The sequence below is a fragment of the Erpetoichthys calabaricus genome, chromosome 12 (genome assembly GCF_900747795.2).
Source record: "Erpetoichthys calabaricus chromosome 12, fErpCal1.3, whole genome shotgun sequence".
In the NCBI taxonomy this organism is placed as follows: domain Eukaryota; kingdom Metazoa; phylum Chordata; class Cladistia; order Polypteriformes; family Polypteridae; genus Erpetoichthys; species Erpetoichthys calabaricus.
The window spans coordinates 9,332,638-9,354,548 of record NC_041405.2 but is presented as its reverse complement, the minus strand read 5'-3'; the positions used below and the strand labels follow the sequence as shown (position 1 = coordinate 9,354,548).

The window sequence follows — 21,911 nt, the reverse complement described above, 5'->3', positions numbered from 1 at the left end:
TGTGCTGTAAATAGTGACTGTAAATAAATGAATGTGTGGTGGTGCTTTTAACCATGGCTACCTGTCTGTGTCCAGGGCTCGTTCCACACTGTTTAGAGATAAAAGAACCGAACAGACGAACTGTGTGGCACAACACAACTGGACATGAGTGCCATGAAATGAATGGCGTGTTGAAACATTGCATTACAATGAAATGACAAGATTTAACTAAGAAACTGATAAATATACAATATTTATTAAATAATTTAAGTGATACAAAATGCTGATTTCCGGCAACCAGACAAGGATCCCAATAAGTTACAAACACAAATATCTATCAATCAACAACTGCTATTTCAGTGTGTTATATTATTAACAAATTAAGTTGCAAATCTTAGTGTCTCTGCTCTGCTCTGCTCAGCGTCCCACCACCTAACTAGCATAATGGGCTCAGGCTAGGATTTAAAGGCTTTTCCAGTTATCTGAATGTAAGGTTCAACAGGCTGCTGATGTTCTGAACTTTGACATACTTGAAGAATATATGAGTTTGAGTGAAAGCTGCTATACTTCTTACTTGTCCGTTGGGATCAACAATAAGCTCAGCCCATCTAATGGCCTCTTTGTCCTCATGTCAGTAGTACTTTGCAGTTATGTCCTATATTGCTAAACACTTTTAGAAATCTTACATTTCAATTGTAACACATTAAAAATCAAAAAGCTTCAAACTCTTTCAGATCAGTCATTCTAATGCATTAATAAAAGATAAATTAACCTGGCAAACAGGCACACAAGATTTCTGCAGCACAACCCGTACCCTTTCACTACAGCACAGCCAGCAGTCTGATCTTCCTCTTTATTCATGAGATTTCTTTTCAGCTCCAACAATTGCCTTACTGTGCGGCTTTGGCAGACAAATTCACTCACCAGTCCATGCAGCACCTGCCAAAAAGATTAAAACCAACAACATTAACACAGAGAATCTTAAAGTGGCAGGTATACTGAGTCACATTTTCTGATATCCTGTCTGCTTCAGCACAAATATTCACATCTGCAAGGTGAACCCTGTTAGAAATATCAAAATAAATGTGGTCACCAAACCATTGATTAAAAAAAACATGACGTAAAAGCGTATATGTTAACATTAATTCAAAAAATGTCGCAATTGTTTGCATTGAACTCTTGATTAATAATAAATAATTCATAGTAATTTCATACTGTGCCATCTCCGTCTGTATGGTTTACCAATTGAGTATCATTTAATCTTATCGACCATTTACCTTTTTATTCTTGTGAGTGGTTGTGTAGGTAGGGGCCCCACTGCACTGCTTTGCCCAGGGGCCTATAATGCTGTTAAGACGGTCCTGGTTGTGTTTAAAGTGTCCCCAAATTAAAATAAATAAATGACCATTTTAAGACAGTGAGAGTCTGAGTTCCTTGCAGCTGGTACAAGTTTAGCAACCTAGAAGGGATAACGCCTCCAGTACTGGGCAGTGTGGAAAGGGGTAACATACCATTTGAGCAGGCGGCATTAACCAAATGTTTATAAGTCTGTACCGTCTAGAATACAGTTGAAGACCAAGGTGTGTCAGCCTTTAGTTGTAGCAGCACCATGTGAATGAAGAACATCAACTCCTGGCAGACCCTTCAGTGGCCCTGATTGGACATCTAAGGAGAGCGCAGGGGCTGCTGGGGGACAAGACCGGCCAAGCAGAAGCTTTGAAAAGGAAAGCCGGCTAGTCAGTAACAGAGGTTTAGAATTATGGAGTTGGTGTGTGTTTTGTCTGCCTTTGCAGTGTCACTTTGTCATGGATCACCGTGCCTGTACAAATGTATGGACTGCTTTGTGGCTGCCTGTCATGTGAATACTGTGTGGGACTGGTTTTCGTTGTTCATCGGTGGGATTGCTCCTAATCTCATCACCCCTCAGGACTACCAGTTGGACCATTTTACATTAAAGTGAGCAAACTGTTCTCAGGATTATCTCCTCTGCTTACTTCCACATCATCAGTTGCCGTTTTATATTGACAATGTTTTTGGACTTTATGTCTATCATGCGTATTGCTGTTATAAGTGTGAACGCCGGCAGGGGACTGAGGGAGGGATTATTGTGTGTGTTGCGTAGTTGATTATATCCTGCTCTTTTTGTTCTCCAACTTGCAGGGAAAATTTGGGGGCACTCCAGCCACTGTAAACAACCTCACACCGTTCCATTCCATTTGAACTTGTGTGGTGCTGAGGTGTCACTTGTTGCATGATTGCACTCGGGTCCTAATTTGGGACCCAGAGGTGGTTCGTGGTGTGGTAGGTGCGTCAACATGCTGTATTAGTGCATGCTCCCAACCTCTTTTTTTTGTTTACTACATTCGTGTTGATTACTGCTTAATCCATTTGTTGTCGTGTCTCTGTGTGTAAATGGTGCGAGTCTGGCCAAGACTGGCTACAATCCACCAAAAAAAAAAAAAAAATCACTGTTCTTGTAGCGGGACAGCCATGTGACATCCTTGTCAGGGTCTTTGGGGACCATTTGAGGATCATGCAAGCCAAAGCTAAGGAGTCCCATGTGGAGTACTGAGAAGTGGTAGGCTGTGCAGGGATCACTCATAATGAGTGTTTATTTAGCGTCTATCTGAGTAAGTGTGTTAAGCTAGGGGTGCAAGAATAGGCCAATCCAAAGCGAAATGAGCGTGTTTCACTAACCTAGATAAAATATAAAGACTTGTAAGAACAGGATATTTTGCCACCTTTCTCAGATATTACTTTTTCACATGGGTGGAGCACTATGAGCAAGTGAACTGTGCAGGCTAACAAAGTACATCAAACTTGGAAATTTAGCAAATAGCCTTGATGTTCAAAAGTTCAATGCCTTAGCCACTAACCCAACCACACTGCCTTCGTCAAATTATTTTTCCTGTGTGGGGAGAAAAAAAAGAAAAAAAAAACCTCTATACTTTGGTTGTAGAAGCCAGCAGATCTTTCAAGTCGTAGTTAAACGTTACCATTAAATAAGAAGAGCGAGATATGAAATTACATATGAAGAAAACATTAACCGCATAACAATGAAAGAGCAAGTCATTTGGTTCAACGAATAGTGGCAAAGAGTCAAATCCTATCCCACAGCATCAGGCGCAAGTCCAAGATAAAGTCCAGATGGAATGTTAGCTCTTCTTATAATAACAGAGAGAAATCATTTTATATGAGCATATTAGCTAATAATAATGACTGCTCCCATGGACACTATTAGTGTGTTATTAAGATTGCTTTGATTAAAATATACTGCAATATCAAGCTTCTGACTCTCAGGAATAAATGTAAAGGAGCAGTACAGGAGAAAGCTGGAGCAGAAGTTGCAGAATAACAGCATGAAGGAAGTGTGGGATGGGATGAAGATCATCACTGGCTGCAGCTCGAAACGGGGTGCCACCATTGAGAGAGACGTGAAGAGAGCAAACCAAATGAACAAGTTCTTTAACAGGTTTGACCACACTAACCCACTCTCACCTCGGAGTACTACACCCTCCACCCATCCTTCTGCTGATACCAGCATAGGAGAGACATCCCCACCCACAATTACAAGAGCGCAGGTGAGCAGAGAGCTGAAGAGACTTCGAGCCAGCAAAGCAGCTGGTCCAGATGGAGTATCACCACGACTGCTGAAGGTCTGTGGGCTGGAGGTGGGGAGTCCTCTACAGCGCATCTTCAACCTGAGCCTGGAACAGGGGAGAGTCTCGAGGCTTTGGAAAACATCTTGTGTCACTCCAGTCCCAAAGGTATCTCGTCCTAGTGAGCAGAACGACTTCCGACCTGTCGCTCTGACGTCATATGTGATGAAGACCATGGAGCGGCTGCTGCTTCACCACCTGAGGCCACAGGTACGTCACGCCCTCGACCCTCTGCAGTTCGTATACCAGGAGAAGGTGGGAGCGGAGGATGCCATCATCTACATGCTACACCAATCACTCTCCCACTTGGACAGAGGCAGTGGTGCTGTAAGAATTATGTTTCTGGACTTCTCTAGTGCCTTCAACACCATCCAACCTCTGCTCCTTAGGGACATGCTGACAGAGATGGGAGTAGATTCATATCTGGTGGCATGGATCTTGGAATATCTTAAAGACAGACCTCAGTATGTGCGCCTCAGGAACTGCAGGTCTAACATTGTGGTCAGCAACACAGGCACGCCGCAGGGGACTGTACTTTCTCCGGTCCTGTTCAGCTTATATACATCGGACTTCCAATACAACTCGGAGACCTGCCATGTGCAAAAGTTCGCTGACTACACTGCTATCGTGGGCTGCATCAGGAGTGGGCAGGAGGAGGAGTATAGGAACCTCCTCAAGGACTTTGTTAAATGGTGCAACTCAAACCACCTACACCTGAACACCAGCAAAACCAAGGAACTGGTGGTGGATTTTAGGAGGCCCAGGCCCCTCATGGACCCCGTGATCATCAGAGGTGACTGTGTGCAGAGGGTGCAGACCTATAAATACCTGGAAGTGCATCTGGATGATAAATTGGACTGGACTGCCAATACTGATTCTCTGTGCAAGAGAGGACAGAGCCGACTATACTTTCTTAGAAGACTGGCGTCTTTCAACATCTGCAATAAGATGCTGCAGATGTTCTATCAGACGGTTTTGGCGAGCGCCCTCTTCTACGTGGTGGTGTGCTGGGGAGGCAGCATAAAGAAGAGGGACGCCTCACGCCTGGACAAACTGGTGAGGAAGGCAGGCTCTATTTTAGGCATGGAGCTGGACAGTTTGACATCCATGGCAGAGTGACGGGCGCTGAGCAGGCTCCTGTCAATTATGGAGAATCCACTGCATCCACTAAACAGGATCATCTCCAGACAGAGGAGCAGCTTCAGCGACAGACTACTGTCACCGTCCTGCTCCACTGACAGACTAAGGAGATCATTCCTCCCCCACACTATGCGACTCTTCAATTCCACCTGGGGGGGGTAAACGTTAACATTATTATTAAAGTAATCGTCTGTTTATTACCTACATTTTTATCACTCTTTAATTTAATATTGTTCTTTATCAGTATGCTGCTGCTGGAGTATGTGAATTCCCCCTTGGGATTAATAAAGTATCTATCTATCTAAAAAGTATAAGCAGGTCACAGGCTTAATTTCTGAAAAGTGAGACAGAGTTAGCGTGGCTGGTGGTCCATAAAATTCAAAGTACTTTTCTGAAGCCATTCCACATTAACAAGCTTGACTTAGTGAGACTAATGCAGGAGGGCTGCGCTCAGGTTATTTGCTACATTATAACATTAGTAAAAGTGTACATAAAACACAAACCAGTGTAACACAACTCTAAAATGATCCTTTGTGTTGCCTGGTTGGCAGCCGGAGGTCTCTGCTCTCTTGACTCACCCTGTAGGCACCCATCACTAAGCTTCAGCTCTGAGGTTCACTCCAATGGTGTGCTGTCACTCGGATCAGGCGGTGATTTACCGGTGACTTTCCCTCTGTCACTTAAGGTCAGAAGATTGGCGCCCTCTTGTGTCTGTTTTCCTTCTTGTGCCAGCAACTGTCGGTCTAAATAAATTTAGTAACAAAAATGTCAAAATATTCAGCAAAAAAAAAAAAAGAAGTTTTTTTCAACATTGTATACAGGAAGGGAATTGCATGGACTGCATTTAAAATTTGTTCCATCTGAATTGTGAAATGAAATGAAATATAATGTTTGCTTTAAAATAACATTTTGCAACTTGATTATTCCAAATGTAGGTTGCCGTGTCTGAGCAGAGCCTATACCCAGAATAACTTGGGACCAAGGCAGGCTATTGGAAGTCCATCACAGGGTCCACTTATGCACACATCCACACTTAAATAGTGGCCAACTTGGAATTGGCAATTAACCTTTTTTTTTTTTTTTAATTGATTTATGATAATCACACAACATTCCATACAAATAAATCAATTTCAACAAACATAAGATCGAAAACAAATCAACCTCCACCCTCAAGAAAGAGAGCTAAAAGCCAGCAGACTAAAACTTAAAACTAGTAAAAATAAGTAAAAAAAAAAAAAGGAAAAAGGGGGAGAGAATCTGCTTCCTCAGTACTTTAAAAGCTTATTCTAAAATTTTATTGATTAGATCCAGCCAGGTTTTGAAAAAGTTTTGCACAGATCCTCTAAGTGAGAATTTGATTTTTTCCAGCTTCAAACAGTATACTGTATAACATCAGTTACCGACTAACTCAGAATAGGAGAGTTAGGATTCTTCCAGTTGAGCAAGATAAGCCTACGTGCCAGTAATGTAGTAAAGGCAACCACAGTTTGTTTGTCCTTCTCCACTTTAAGCCCCTCTGTGAGCCCACCAGACACAGCTGTTAATGGGTTAGGAGGGATCGGGACACCAAGGCTGTCTCATAGACATTTAAAGATTTTGGTCCAGAATGATGTTAATTTGGTGCAAGCCCAGAACATGTGACCCAGTGATGCTGGAGCTCGATTGCAACTTTCGCAGGTTGGATCTTGCCCTGGAAACATTATGGACAATTTTAAGCGAGACAGATGTGCTTGATATATAATTTTGAGTTGAATAATTGAATGCTTTGCACATATGGAGATCGAGTGGATCCTCTGTATTGCTACCTTCCACTCCTTTTCTGACATGTTGAGTGAGAGATCCTTTTCCCATTGTCCTCTTGGATCATTGAAAGGGAGGGACTGTAAAATTGTTTTATATACAGTAATCCCTCGCTATATCGCGCTTCGCCTTTCGCGGCTTCACTCCATCGCGGATTTTATATGTAAGCATATTTAAATATATATCGCAGATTTTTTGCTGGTTCGCGGATTTCTGCGGACAATGGGTCTTTTAATTTCTGGTACATGCTTCCTCAGTTGGTTTGCCCAGTTGATTTCATACAAGGGACGCTATTGGCAGATGGCTGAGAAGCTACCCAGCTTACTTTTCTCTCTCTTGCGCTGACTTTCTCTGATCCTGACGTAGGGAGATTGAGCAGGGGGGCTGTTCGCACACCTAGACAATACGGACGCTCGTCTAAAAATGCTGAAAGATTATCTTCACGTTGCTATCTTTTGTGCAGCTGCTTCCTGAAACAACATGCTGCACGGTGCTTCGCATACTTAAAAGCTCGAAGGGCACGTATTGATTTTTGATTGAAAAACAAACTCTGTCTCTCTCTATCTCTCTCCCTCTCTGTCTGCTCCTGACGGAGGGGGTGTGAGCTGCCGCCTTCAACAGCTTTGTGCCGCGGTGCTTCGCATACTTAAAAGCCAAACAGCCCTATTGATTTGTTCGCTTTTCTCTCTATCTCTGTGACAGTCCCTGCTCCTGACACGCACTCCTTTGAAGAGGAAGATATGTTTGCATTCTTTTAATTGTGAGACGGAACTGTCATCTCTGTCTTGTCATGGAGCACAGTTTAAACTTTTGAAAAAGAGACAAATGTTTGTTTGCAGTGTTTGAATAACGTTCCTGTCTCTCTACAACTTCCTGTGTTTCTGCACAAATCTGTGACCCAAGCATGACAATATAAAAATAACCATATAAACATATGGTTTCTACTTTGCGGATTTTCTTATTTCGCGGGTGAGTCTGGAACGCAACCCCCGCGATGGAGGAGGGATTGCTGTATTGCAGAAATGCTGTCTGAGTTCTCAAGACTGATGAATATTTTGTCCAGCATAGAGGTAGGTGGAAGGTGAGGGAAACAGACAGGTTCTGTTTAACAAAGTTTCTGATTTGAAAATAGTGAAAGAAATGTGTTGCTGGAATGTAATTGTTCGTAGGATGCAAAGACATTGTCTATGTACAGATCTCTAAAATTATACATTTCAACCTGGAATTGTGTTGGGTATTGCTGTGTCTGTGATTTAGGGGCTCAGTGGCACCCTGTAGTGGTTAAAACCTGCCATACATGTCTGTAGTGTAGCAGAAGGAAAAACCCACACAGATACTGGGAGAACGTGCAAACTCCAAATGAACAATGCACGAAACAGGGAAAGCTGCGCTAACAACTGTGCCGTTTAGCTTTTTTTAATGATATATTTTGAAACATGATTGAAGACACACTTGGAAACTTGTTAAGGGTAAATTTTGCACAAACATTTGGAAGTTTTTCTTTACACGGAGAACCACAGAGACATGGAAAAAGTGACCAAGCAGTGTGGTAGACATTTGACTTTAGGGACCTTCAAAACGCGACTTGATGTCATGTTAGAAGAATTAACTGGATAGGACTGGTGAGCTTTGTCGAGCTAAATGTTCTCGTCATATTTTTGAGATGTTTTAATGTTCTAAAGGTAAAATCACTTTTCCAGAGGCTATTTAAGATGACACAGCGCTGAATTCTTTAAGTAAACTTTGAATAAAAGATTAAAAGTTTTGCTATTGTTAGAGAAGCAATTAAAAGTTACTGCTAGGACCTCGTGAAGTTCGGATTTCATTTTGGTGTTAGTCACTTTTCGGTTTTTCACCTCCACATACATTCACATGGGCCTGTCCCTTAAGGCTCTTCGTTTCCCTTCTTGCCTGTTCTCTCTTTCTGCCAGTTCCCTGTTTCTGCACTGGATGTTTCCTCAGTTGAGTAAATTTTATAATAGAATAGTACAGATTCAATATGAAAGTCTTTTAGCACTTTTTCTGTTTCTGAGAGCATTTTCTTTTTATCTATGAGTGAAAGCAACTGGAGAGTCATGGCGCCAGCTGGGGTTCATCGGTACTATTGCTTGTTTAAAGTACAGCAGTGCTGTTTACATGACCAGTGTTTGGTGGTCTGCATTTCCTGAATATTTAAAATTCCTTTTCTTTGAAAAACATGGGGAGTTATATTGAACAGTTACATTGAAGAAATGATAAAATGTAATAATCATAACTTTATAGACAGTAAATTAATAATACTTACATCTCCTTAAAAGAAAGATGACACCAGATAGCAAAGCCAGAACCAAAATCAGCAGGATGACTACAATGACATACAAAGCTGTAATGGTGTTCTGGGGGTTATCTGCTGGAAATAAGCAAAAAAAGGAAATGGACTAATGAAAGACTACAGACTAAAGACCTTTCTCCATGTGCAGGGATCACTATCAGTTCAATACGGGGAAGAAAACTGGGAGGCTGAGGAAATGAACTGACAAAGACCCCACTCCATATGTGAGGGGCCTCAGGATTGGGATAAACGATACCAGTAAGAAAAATGCAAAGTGAGTGCAGCCATTCACAGAGGAGTGTGTTGAGGTTCTTCTAGTTTTTTAATGACGGATTGTATGACTAGACCCATAGGAATGAAAAACAATAAAGCAGATCTCCTTAATATCTTTTTTGGTTTCTCCTGAACAACACTGATATCAGAAAGAATTAAAATACAGATATTTTCTTTTGTCTCAAGCTTCTCAGATTTTTGTCCTGAGGCAAAATACCTTGGAGCTCTCACAAGTGTCTCCTCTTGAGTTTCAGCCAAGTCACAAAAGGGGCTCAGATTTTTTAAGCAGTGTCTTGATATATATATATATATTTTTGCACAATATGAAAGCATGCTCAGTAATATAAGGTGAAGTGTATGGACAATTACTTTTGGTAATAGAACACTTTGATTAGAAAGCTGAAGTCCTTGTTTCTGAATAATACTATTAGTTGCTCCAATTTATATTTGATGTGCTCCAATTAGATGAAACTCATTCTGTAACAAAAGGCAGGTACTGTGGCATAATTGTGAAGAGCTTGGGTTTCAAACCCTGAGGTTGTGGGTTTAAATCCCACTTCTGACACCAATGTGTGACCATAAGACAGTCACTTCATCTGCCTGTGCTCCAACTGGAAAAACAAAAGAGATGTAACTTGTATGTTGTGAATCTCCTTGGATATAGGCATCAGTCCAATAATATGTAAAAAAATATGAAGTCATGAAAGAGATTAGAACATTCAGGAGCTCGTTAGAGATTGAAACAAAATGGTACACTTTAAGAAAACGTGCGCATTTCAACAGATTGTTGACTGCACTACTGACTACACCAACTTCTGTATGGACATTGTAGTTCCAGTAAGAACAGTACGCTGCTATGCTAACAACAAGCCATGGATTACAAGTGACATCAAGGGCCTTTTGAACCAGAAGAAAAGGGCTTTTAAAGGAGGTGATCAGCACGAGCTCAACCGCGTAGAAGGAACTCAGAGTCCAGCTCAGGGCAGTGAAGGAGCAGTACAGGAGAAAGCTGGAGCAGAAGTTGCAGAATAACAGCATGAAGGAAGTGTAGGGTGAGATGAAGATCATCACTGGCTGCAGCTCGAAGCAGGGTACCACCATCGAGAGAGACGTGAAGAGAGCAAACCAAATGAACAACTTCTTTAACAGGTTTGACCACCCTAACCCACTCTCACCTCAGAGTACTGCACCCTCCACCCATCCTTCTGCTGATACCAGCATAGGAGAGACATCCCCACCCACAATTACAGCAGCCCAGGTGAGCAAAGAGCTGAGGAGACTTCATGCCAGCAAAGCAGCGGGTCCAGATGGAGTATTGCCACGACTGCTGACGGTCTGTGTGCTGGAGCTGGGAAGTCCTCTACAGTGCATCTTCAACCTGAGCCTGGAACAGGGGAGAGTCCCAAGGCTTTGGAAAACATCTTGTATCACCCCAGTCCCAAAGGTATCACGTCCTAGTGAGCTGAACGACTTCCGGCCTGTCGCTCTGACGTCACATGTGATGAAGACCATGGAGCGGCTGCTGCTTCACCACCTGAGGCCACAGGCCCACCATGCCCTCGACCCTCTGCAGTTTGCATATCAGGAGAAGGTGGGAGCGGAGGATGCCATCATCTATATGCTACACCGATCCCTCTCCCACTTTGACAGAGGCAGTGGTGCTGTAAGAATTATGTTTCTAGACTTCTCTAGCGCCTTCAACACAATCCAACCTCTGCTCCTTAGGGACAAGCTAACAGAGATGGAAGTAGATTCATACCTGGTGGCATGGATCGTGGACTATCTTAAAGACAGACCTCAGTATGTGCGTCTCGGGAACTGCACGTCTGACATTGAGCGCCGCAGGGGACTGTCCTTTCTCCGGTCCTGTTCAGCCTATATACATTGGACTTCCAATACAACTCAGAGTCCTGACACGTGCAAAAGTTTGCTGACGACACTGCTATCGTGGGCTGCAACAGGAATGGGCAGGAGGAGGAGTATAGGAACTTAATCAAGGACTTTGATAAATGGTGCGACTCAAACCACCTGAATACCAGCAAAACCAAAGAGCTGGTGGTGGATTTTAGGAGGTCCAGGCCCCTCCTGGACCCCGTGATCATCAGAGGTGACTGTATGCAGATGGTGCAGACCTATAAATATCTGGGAGTGCAGCTGGATGATAAATTAGACTGGACTGCCAATACTGATGCTCTGTGCAAGAGAGGACAGAACCGACTATACTTCCTTAGAAGACTGGCGTCCTTCAACATCTGCAATAAGATTGCTGCAGATGTTCTATCAGACGGTTGAGGTGAGCGCCCTCTTCTACGCGGTGGTGTGCTGGGGAGGCAGCATAAAGAAGAGGGATGCCTCACGCCTGGACAAACTGGTAAGGAAGGCAGGCTCTATTGTAGGCACGGAGCTGGACAGTTTGACATCTGTGGCAGAGCGATGGGCGCTGAGCAGACTCCTGTCAATCATGGAGAATCCACTGCATCCACTGAACAGGATCATCTCCAGACAGAGGAGCAGCTTCAGTGACAGACTGCTGTCACCGTGCTGCTCCACTGACAGACTGAGGAGATCGTTCCTCCCCCAAACTATGCGACTATACAATTCCACCCGGGGTGGTAAACGTTAACATTATTCAAAGTTATTGTCTGTTATACCTGCATTTTTATTACTCTTTAATTTAATATTGTTTTTTTGTATCAGTATACTGCTGCTGGAGTATGGGAATTTCCCCTTGGGATTAATAAAGTATCTATCTAAGAAAGAAAATAAGACGCCTTTTTGATTCAAGATCAGATTCAGCTTGAACACATCAGTATTATCACTATCTATCTATCTATCTATCTATCTATCTATCTATCTATCTATCTATCTATCTATCTATCTATCTATCTATCTATCTATCTATCTATCTATCTATCTATCTATCTATCTATTATATAGTGATAGTGCCTTTCACATCTATCTATCTATCTATCATACAGGGTGACCCTAAAGACCGGATACATAGGAAATAGCACTAATTATAACTAACTATATATTTTTTGCCCCACAAATGACTCAAGAAGTGTGAATGGTTTTCCATTAAACTGGAAAATCACATTGAAAGTGTTATCAATTAATATTTCAATTAAATAAAATGTTCATATTTTTTTTTATTAAAAATAGGCTTTTTGCCTATGTGTCCAGACTTTAGGCACACCCTGTATAGTGACTTTCATATCTATCTATCTAATCCTACTTGCTATACCAAAATCTATCTATCTATCTATCTATCTATCTATCTATCTATCTATCTATCTATCTATCTATCTATCTATCTATCTAATCCTGCCTACTATGCCAAAATCTATCTATTTTCTGAATCTACTTTATTCATTATGAGGTTATCAGGCGCTGCAGTCAGTATTATTAATACTGAATGCAAGGCAGGAGCCATCTGTGTACATGACACACTAGCGTGTTTTAGGTCCCGCTCCTGTACTTGAACAAATTAAAACATAAACATTCTTAAACCCACGTAATCCAGTTTCACGAGTGTGGAAGTTTATCCTGTCAGCACTGAGCGGAAGGCAGCACGCAGTACTGAACAAAGCACCAATCCAGACACAGTGACAGGGAGAACATTCAGACTCCACATTGACAACGCCTGGTGCTACGCTGAACCCAGGACCTTGCACTGTGATTGCAGTACTGTTCTGGCTTTGAACAAATTAATGGATTTAAAACGTACATGAAATTTAAGAATTCTCTGAAAACATAAGCATTTACTAAATTGCAAAATGATTTTCTTTATTCGATGTCTTACCATTTTCGGTAACTGTAATGTGCACCTCCACTTAATGCACAAATCAAAAAAATTTTACTCATAGCCATATATAAAAATTGTCTTAAAAAAAAAAAAGGACACATATCACTCATGTATCTTCTGAAGTGATTTACAAATGACTAAGAAACAGCTTTCTTACCTCCCATCTTGATAGGAATAATTTTAGTGAGAGGGTCTTTAAATCCTTCCTGTTCCACCAAGCAGTAGATCTCATCCTTCTCATTGAAGGAGGTCAGTAAAAACGACTCTGTGGTGACATACGTGCCGTCACTCTTCAGCTCTGATTTATTTAAAGCCTTTCCATTTCTCATCCAGGTTACCACGATGTCATCCGGGTAGTGTCCATCCAGTCGGCAGGTCACCAGCTGCTCCTTGTTCCGCTCCAGCACCTGCGATGTCACTGTTATTGAAGGGCGCCCTACAATGAGTACAGTCATTAAAAATCTGGGAATTTAGCACTGCATGGAAAACGTGAAGACATCAGTGACCTTGTGATGGAGCAAAATGACACAGTATGTGTAATAAAAGTGCAACCCTCGTTTGATTACACACTAGAATACTAGCAACCTGTCAGAAGAAGGAGCCTGAGTTACCTCGACAGCTTGCATACTGTAATTGGTTCAGTTAGCCAATAAAAGGTAACATTTTGCTTAACTTCACATTGCATCCATAATGGCTAACATGGTATAACACACTACTGCTAAATCAATGATTCTCACAATTATTGGTTTAATGGCTTAATTTAAAAACTTTTCATTGTCTTATGTATTTTTAGATTTCACGTCTTTTAGTATAGGACCACTCATTGTAGTCATTGCTGCAGATGTAACTTCTCAAAGAAACAGAAAGTTGGATTAATGTGCCAAATTTGTTTAGTGTGTAACATTTGTTTAATCTGACTCTCTTTATTTTTTGACAAGACTTACATGACAGTGAAATTCCCAGTTCAGTTCAATTTATTTCAAGAAACCAAAAATTCTGATGAGTACACAAACTTATTTTACCACAGAATGCTCCTAAGAAGACATCGAAAGATTACAAAAGCCCTCATTAACACTCTTTTGGACTAGTCATCTAACTTTAAACTTCACCTAAAATGTGCTTAATAAAATTTTAAATCTTATTCTAACACAGCACTTAACTTACATAAGCAGCACATCCACGGCGCACAGTTCCTCTCGCGTGCAACTTACTGCGAAACTTGAGGCGAGTCGTCTTCACCCAGGGCTCATTTCGAGAATTGTGGTCTACCCGACAGGAGATGGACTCATTCGCTGTCCCACCAGAAGGGGTGTACTTATAAGCGCTCAGCGCACTGAAGGTGCCGTCAGGATTGCTCTGTAATTGTGGAGCTTCTTGAGAGGGGAGACTCGTTGCCCCTCTGAACCACGTAATGGAGATGTCTCTTGGATAGAAGCCCTCTGCGTGGCACTCTAACATGCCAGGCTGATCCATCACAAAAAGTGAAACATTCAGAAAAAGTTGAGGGGCAACTAAAGGAGGGAAAAAAACAACAGGACTTGAGTTACCACAGGAGGTCCTCACACTGTGTGTATTCTAATGGTCAGCATAGTCTTGTGCACTACCAAGCTTTCCTTTACCTACACTCCAAACAAAAATGATATTTCTTATATGTTGCTCCATATAGTTTGTAGTGATGGCCGAAACAAAATGTTACTCATTCATTTTCCAGGAGAATGGAGATAACAAACTTTCTGATAGATTTGGTGTTTATCAAGACCAGTGCTTGACCACTACAAACAGCGTCAAAAACATACAAGAAAAAAATCTCACGTTGCTCGTGTCACGTAATCCTACTGTGGTTTTTCCAGAAGAATTTATTTAACATTATCATTGCAAAAAATGCATGTATTTTGTGTATTGTGAGCACACTACTGATTGACTTGCCACGTAAATTATGCGACACGAATAACGGGAGCACTTTACTTTGTTGTATACGAAAATTCAACCTTGAGATTTTCATGAATTTCCACGTTTTAGATCTCCCTGAGTCCAATTTACTTTCTCGTAGGAAAAGTATTGTAATCGTCCAAAAATTTGGTTTCCAGATTTTGATGAATCTCGACATTTTAGACCTCCCTGAGTCCAAAAAGTACCATTTTTTGAATTATGTCTGTGTATGTGTGTGTGTGTTTGTAAACACGATAACTTGAGTACACTTTCACTTAGGTAAATCAAATTTTGCAAACAAGTATTAGGGACAAACCGTAGATTTTGATCAACTTTTGAGCTATTTCCGCTAACCGGAAGTGGTACTTTATCATTCATGCAGCTGCAGAGTCAACTTTACTTTTATAATAATTGTTCAATATATTATTTATTTGATTTCTTGTTGATGGTTCTTTAATGTACATAATATGAAAATATAATCATTGTTTTGCGGTTTACTCCTCAAATATCCATCCCAATATTTGAGTATAAGAGAAAGTCTAGGGGAGACCACTCCTGATTTTTTATGGCCGTTTTTATATTGCTTGTTGTGATTCAACGTTGGTGTCATCGACACCCATTCTATCAGACAGTTTGTCACTTCAGTTCTCCATAAAACTATGAAATTAAAAATTTCTCTCTACCATCACTTCAAACCACACAAAGCATATAAAAAACTTTAGGTGGAGTATTCCTTTAACTTGCTTGAAGTAAAGTTATTTAAGATTAATGATTCATTTAAATAGAAATATGCATATTATTTCTACTATTCTGAAGGTGATTCAAATCAGAACTGCAGTCTTTTGGCAGCTGTCAAGTCAGGGCCGGATTAAAAGCTTTGGGGGCCCGTAGCACATTTCAAATTTGGGGGCCCTTTTGGTCTGCATCATCTGAAGTTTAGATTCTGAACAGTTCAAATCGGACTAAATAATTATTTTACTCTCAATTATAATAAGCATCTTATAATATTTATGTGAATTTTATGTGTTGGGCCCCTAAAGTTTTGTTGTGTAAGAAATTTACAGTTTAAAAACGTAAAGATAATATTTTTAAAGACCAGTTTTTCAATGCTACACTTTTTCATTAAATATTGGGTCCACCATTTGGGGGCCCCCGAAATTGCGGGGCCCGTAGAATATGCTACATGTGCCTATTGGTTAATCCGGCACTGTGTCAAGGACATACAAGTGTCTGGGTGGCAGTGGGTGATCTCAGAGAAAAGCGAATCAGCACTTTATGGCTTTCAATTTAATTTTAGACTAGCAGGAATGGGGGCTGTGGGGTGATTACTGCAATTCATAAATATCAGAAATGCCCAATAAATTCAAGCAGTTATGTGTAGAATTGACAGATTGAAGGCATGGAGGTGAGGTGGATATTAGAAGAGAACAAAAGGTTACCTGTTACTTTAAACTTGATGATGCCATATTCTTCATTCGGGGCTTCGACAACACCGCACTCATACTGCCCTTCATCACTAATAATCACATCCTTCAGCAGCAGACTGGCATTGCCCCTCTCTATTTCATTTACAAACAGCTCTACCCTTCTGGATGTGGGGTTCATCTGTCCAGCATCAAACTTAATCAGCTCAGTATTGTCATGTCTCCACACAATCAGCACATCTTTGAGTTCAATCCAACTATTTGCAAAAATGCAGGGCAGAAGCACATCTGAATGTTGGGGTGCTGTGACCTCAGGACGTGGAATGGAGAACTGAAATTCACCTGCCACCACTAAAAGACCAAACAGAAATTAATTTAACACTGAAGAAATAACTCTAGAAAAGAAAAATGCATGGTTCACCCTGGAAATACTTTGTTTGAAAATAAAATTGTCTTAAGATAAGAGGGGGCTGCAGTCCAGCCCAAGACATGACACGGCCGTATATTGAAATTTACTAACTGAAAACATAAAACTCTTTAAAGACTGCAGAAGAAAACATTTTGGAGAGATTTGGTCATTGTCATTTCCGGTGTGTTCCCTAATGTTTCTCATGCTCATCTACTATATAATAAAACACTATGGTATGTATATGTGTATGTCCGGCCCCTCTGAACAGTCTTATTGGTCAGTTTGGATGTCACCTGATTGGTTTTGCTTTGGTTACTCAGTCAAACTAAAGGCAAGCGACAAGGGAAGCATTTGACACAGCAGGCTGACACACATGAGGATACCAAAGAAAGGTAATAGAGAAATGTAGAGAGTAGCCGTCAAAGACAGGAAGGACTACACAATGTCTTCACAACGGGTAATGGGGCACCAGCTACCAAAGTTAAAAAGAGGACAGGTGGTGAGCAAGGAGCCACAAAATAAGAATGTCTGAGAAGAAGGCTTCACGGGAATGCGCCCTAGAGAGGAATTGCCAGCCAAGAGAGGTTGAGACACACAAGGATACCAAAGAGAGGCAACAAACACTGTGAGTACAAGTAATATCAAATACTAGCCAACTCGCAGCATAGCATATGCCGCATAATTATGTATTGATGGGTGAACACTTCCTGAACGACACAGTTGTCCAAACAGAAGTGAAAATAAAATTGAGTTTGGTTCATTCTTTAACTGCATTTTCTGCCTTGTAGCGCAGTGGTAGTGTTGCTGGTTAACAGTAAGGAGACTGTGGAAGATTTTGGGTTCGCTTCCCGGTTCTTCCCTGTGTGGATAGCGCTTTGAATGAAAAAAGTGAATATTTGCGAAATCCGTAACAGTGCGTTCAGTAAGTACAATGCACACGCGTTTAATTTGTCGGCCATGTTTTGCCAGCCGTCTTTTCAGGTTTGGGCTTATTTTGCAGTGTTACCGCTTGTGCATATTAAATCTTGAAATCCTTCGAGTAACTAATTAACTAACACCCACCCACCCAGCTTGTGTGAAAAAAATGCGCCGGTTCTTTCATTACAGTATTTTGTTGCAGCCTATCAAAGACTTGCTGCCCCCAACTCCTCACCTGAGTCGCTGTCGTCTGTGCACCTCTGAGCCACGTTGTCCTTTCATTGTTCTTTGCGGTTTCGGCTGCTTTTCTATATATAATCCACCAAGTCACCCGACCACGGTAGTAGGAGGGGGGTGAGGAGCGTACACAGGGCAGGGACATATTCAGAGGGAGCGTATGACCCGCACTCAGTGGGTATTCCTCGTTCGTGGGGAACAATTCGAGAAAGAGCTATCAATCTGTCAATCCTCTCCGTGTCCGGGCAGGGTGAGGTTTCCCATGTTGAGTCAAATAAAGCAAGATTTGTGTGTGGCGAGTTGTTGTGTTCGAGCACATGAGCAGGCACTGTGAATGCCTTGAGAGCATGGGTGGACGCGTGCCGGATGAATAATGAGTATCTATATATCTTCTTAGATATAGACAGCGTCTGATAGTTGTGATGGTTTTACACTCCAGCAAATTACGGTGAACGCTGGTAACAGTCAGGCGGGCAAGCGTATTAGAGTTGGTGGGCGTGTCTCTCTAGCGGTTCGAGTTCTTGGGCGGTGCTCTGTCGTTTGTATCACACGGTCGGACGACTTGGTGGATTATATATGATGATGATTAAATGTTGAAATCCTTCGAGGAACTAATTAACTAACTAACACCAACCCACCCACACACACACACAGCTTGTGTGAAAAAATGTGCCTGCACGGTCGGACGACTTGGTGGATTATATATGACGAACATTTGCAAAATCCGTAACGCTGCTTTCAGTAAGTACAATGCACACGTGTTTATATAGTAAAAGGCAAATTATCCGCGACAAACAAACTTTTATAAACGCTGCATACCAAGCCGCGGCGTAGTATACACTGTATAATCACGCCGCTTTTAAAAGTTTTTAAAGCAGAGGGAAAAAAAATGAACATTTGCAAAATCCGTAACGTTGCTTTCAGTAAGTACAATGCACACGCGTTTAATTTGTCAGCCACTTTTTGCCAGCCGTCTTTTCTGGTTTGGGCTGCTTTTGCAGTGTTACCACTTGTGCATATTAAATGTTGAAATCCGTCGAGGAACTAATTAACTAACTAACACCCACCCACCCACACACAGCTTGTGTGAAAAATGCGCCCGTACTTTCATAATTTTGTTGCAGCCTATTAACTGTTTTAGATGCTGCATTCAGCAATTCACATCCGTGACAAACATGCCTCTTTTTACATGGTCCTGCTTTGGTGGGCGGGAAATGTTTTCCGTGTTCCTGCAGGACCATCTAAGAAGACGCATGTTTGTCGCGGAAATGAATTGCTGCATGTAGCGTGTAAAACAGTTTGCTGTGGTGCACGCGGTCGTGCGTCATAAGCGAAAAGTCAACGTGGCCCAGAGGTGCATGTTTACTGTAGCCCAGACGAAGATAAATGACAGCGTTTTTTCCCAGTCGACGGGTCTGAGTTGGTGGGTTTGGCTCTGCGAGTTGTCGTCATAATCCAATGGTTTTAGAGTTGGTGGGCGTGGTTCCTTCCTGCGTGCTTTCCATGGGTGGCTACTTGTCTTCCAGCTTAGTGAATTATATATATATAGATTTTTCAATTTGTTTAATTACCTGTCATCAACAGGTAACATAGCTACTAAATACAAACTATATATATTTAAATATATTAACATGCTGTATGTAAACAGAATAGGCACACAGTATGTGGAAATGAAACCACAGGGCCTTGTATTCTGACCCATGACCAAACTCCACCAGTGAATCGTTAAAAAAACTGTGACAAATTATCTATAAAAGAGCTCCAGTTAAGGGGTCATCTGAATGGCAGCTGTAAAAATGGAGACTATAGAGGATACTGATGAAGTTAGAAATCAGACACAATGCTGTGAAAAGGTATTTGCCCCCTTCCTGATACCCTCTGTCTAAAATGTCGAGTATTTGTCATGGAAAATGGCTTCAGATCTTGAGACAAAACGTAATATTAGATAAAGGGAAGCAGAGTAAATATACAACTTCATTTACAAATTGGAAAAACCCCACTGATGAAGATAACAGTCCAGGCTTCAGGGCACCAAACATAAAGGTCTGCCACTGTGTGGTGTTTCAAGGTGCAAGACATAAGAAGAAGACACATATAGACACAGGGAGAGCCATAGTGCCATAATGACTTCCAAGACGTGAACATACTGCACAATATTGTATTTGAAAGCCTGCATACAGTATGTGGGGGACAAAAGAAAAAGTTAATGTGGGGAATTGAAAACAAAATCAGAGGAAAGGGTGGGACACATCTGGAATAACGACAGTCTGCTCAACTGAAAAGGAAATGAGCCCACGTGACTCTCTAAAGGCAGCACGTCATCCTGTAGCAGCAGCGAAGAAAATAAAAAGGCAGCCGTTTAGAAAGTTCAGTTTGAAAAAGAAAGCTGGAAACATCTGAACTCAAGCAAACAGGAACTGAGCAAAGGAAAAGACAGAAGACCAGGAGGGTAAGCAAGAAAACTGAAGAAGAAGCCCATTGCTTTTCTCTAATGCAGTTTTACTCAGTCTTTTTATTTGCAGCAGATTTCTTTGCACCGTCTTTTTGGTTCCCACAAAACACTGGAATCGGCGTTGAAAAACTGCCATGTAAGCTTCTTATGTTCATTTTTGTGCCTTGATGACCGTTTGCCTTAGCAAGTTATATCTGCATTTATAGTCAAGCTGTGTGGTAACGTTCTCTAAAAATTAACTGGTGTTTTTTTATTTCACGCTTGTTGTTAGGGGTGAATGTGTGTATTTAGGGCTGGCAACAGGGCACAAGATAAATAAATATATATATGTATACTGTATATTTCAAGGAGTGTGCACTTCCAGCAGAATACAAGAGTGATCTAAAAAAACGAACGTTAGGGGTGATGGACAACATCTCCTTTAAATATTCTCAGCTATGAAGACTGTATTTTCTAAGTTTGTGATTTTAAAAGAAACCTTTCAGTGTATTTTACACCTTTTAAAACTGCACAAAAAACAAATTAGTGTAATATACAGTATGTACTAAGCATTTTATTTAATATTTAACACTAGAATTACCAGAGCCTACGAAAAAACTCGTAAATCCGTCCCACCTTAAATCGCGTCTTAAATCCGTTTGCACCTCTCCGCCAGAGTCCTTTGTCATCTAAATGTGCTGATAAAGCTACTAGCAGCCAGCTATTCCATCCCCCCACTGACTTAGAATGAACTTCTCTCCTAGCTCAAGCCTTGCCTTGATTTGATTACCTGGGATTGAAGTGGAGTTTTACAGTGGAAATAATTCTAGCGTTATTTGGAATACACGCATTTCATGTGTGTTCCATTTCTATAGTTGGCTGTGCAAACACATTTTTAAAACAGAAACGTTTTTCATATTCTAATAGTAAATGACAAAATGTAGGCATAAACTATATAACGTATGAAGCCTGAAGTCCATATATCAAAGAAACACTTTCACAAAAGGTACAAATAAAAGAACACGTGCGCCTTCATTCAAAAAAAAAAAAAAAAAAAAAAGCCGCGTTAGCATGCCACATTGACACTCTTACTACAACCGCAGCAGTGGTGTAATGGTATCAGCGCCTGACTGGGAATCAGAGTGTGGCGAGTTCGATTCTGCACGGCTCCACTTCGAGAAATTAACTGCTCTTATTCTTACAATTTTAGAGTAACAATATAAATTTGATTTCAGTCTGTAACAGGCGGTGTAACTTATGATACTGGTAAAGGTTAGCTTTTTTTTTTTTTTTTTTTTTTAATTCACTTTTCATTCTCGCAGTCACATTCAGAATCAATCCATACAACCCCATCTGACACAGCTGGTTTCACATAAATAAAAGTGTACTTTTATTCAAGACTATAACCGAAGAATAAAGAAAGCAAGTTACAGTTGGTGGTTGATACAACAGCTTGCGTGGTGCAATGTTAAGAACTGCTGATTTCCGATCCGTGCAATATAAAATCATCACATTCAAATATTAACAGTTCCCACACACCCAAGGTCCGCCATTCCTACATTTACAACATGTGTACTTGTTGCAGTGTACACACCT

The 21,911-nt window shown here is 41.2% G+C and overlaps 2 protein-coding genes across 8 annotated transcripts in view; one reads left to right on the top strand and one right to left on the bottom strand.

Annotated features, from left to right (window-relative positions):
- Positions 1–216: 216 nt before the first annotated feature.
- The window catches only part of LOC114644022 (tyrosine-protein phosphatase non-receptor type substrate 1-like), a 46,998-nt gene continuing 25,303 nt past the window's right edge, over positions 217–21,911 (bottom strand). The window contains exons 2-7 of one of the 2 annotated variants that reach the window (XM_051934594.1): positions 16,336–16,630; positions 14,179–14,478; positions 13,125–13,403; positions 8,863–8,967; positions 5,357–5,521; positions 217–918 (exon numbers count right to left, since the gene is read on the bottom strand). In XM_051934594.1, the coding sequence (XP_051790554.1) occupies positions 5,394–5,521; positions 8,863–8,967; positions 13,125–13,403; positions 14,179–14,478; positions 16,336–16,501 (978 nt within the window). In that variant the 5' untranslated portion in view covers positions 16,502–16,630 and the 3' untranslated portion in view covers positions 217–918; positions 5,357–5,393. Of the gene's footprint in view, positions 919–5,356; positions 5,522–8,862; positions 8,968–13,124; positions 13,404–14,178; positions 14,479–16,335; positions 16,672–21,911 lie in introns of both variants that reach the window. The other variant, XM_028792310.2, reaches the window with a different exon arrangement.
- Positions 19,963–21,911, top strand: part of LOC114662269 (killer cell lectin-like receptor subfamily B member 1B allele B) — a 192,844-nt gene continuing 190,895 nt past the window's right edge. The window contains exons 1-2 of one of the 6 annotated variants that reach the window (XR_007936408.1): positions 19,963–20,333; positions 20,410–20,485. The gene's annotated coding sequence lies outside the window, so the exon portion shown is untranslated. The remainder of the gene's footprint in view (positions 20,334–20,409; positions 20,486–21,911) is intronic. The other 5 variants (XR_007936405.1, XR_007936404.1, XR_007936407.1 and 2 more) reach the window with 5 other exon arrangements.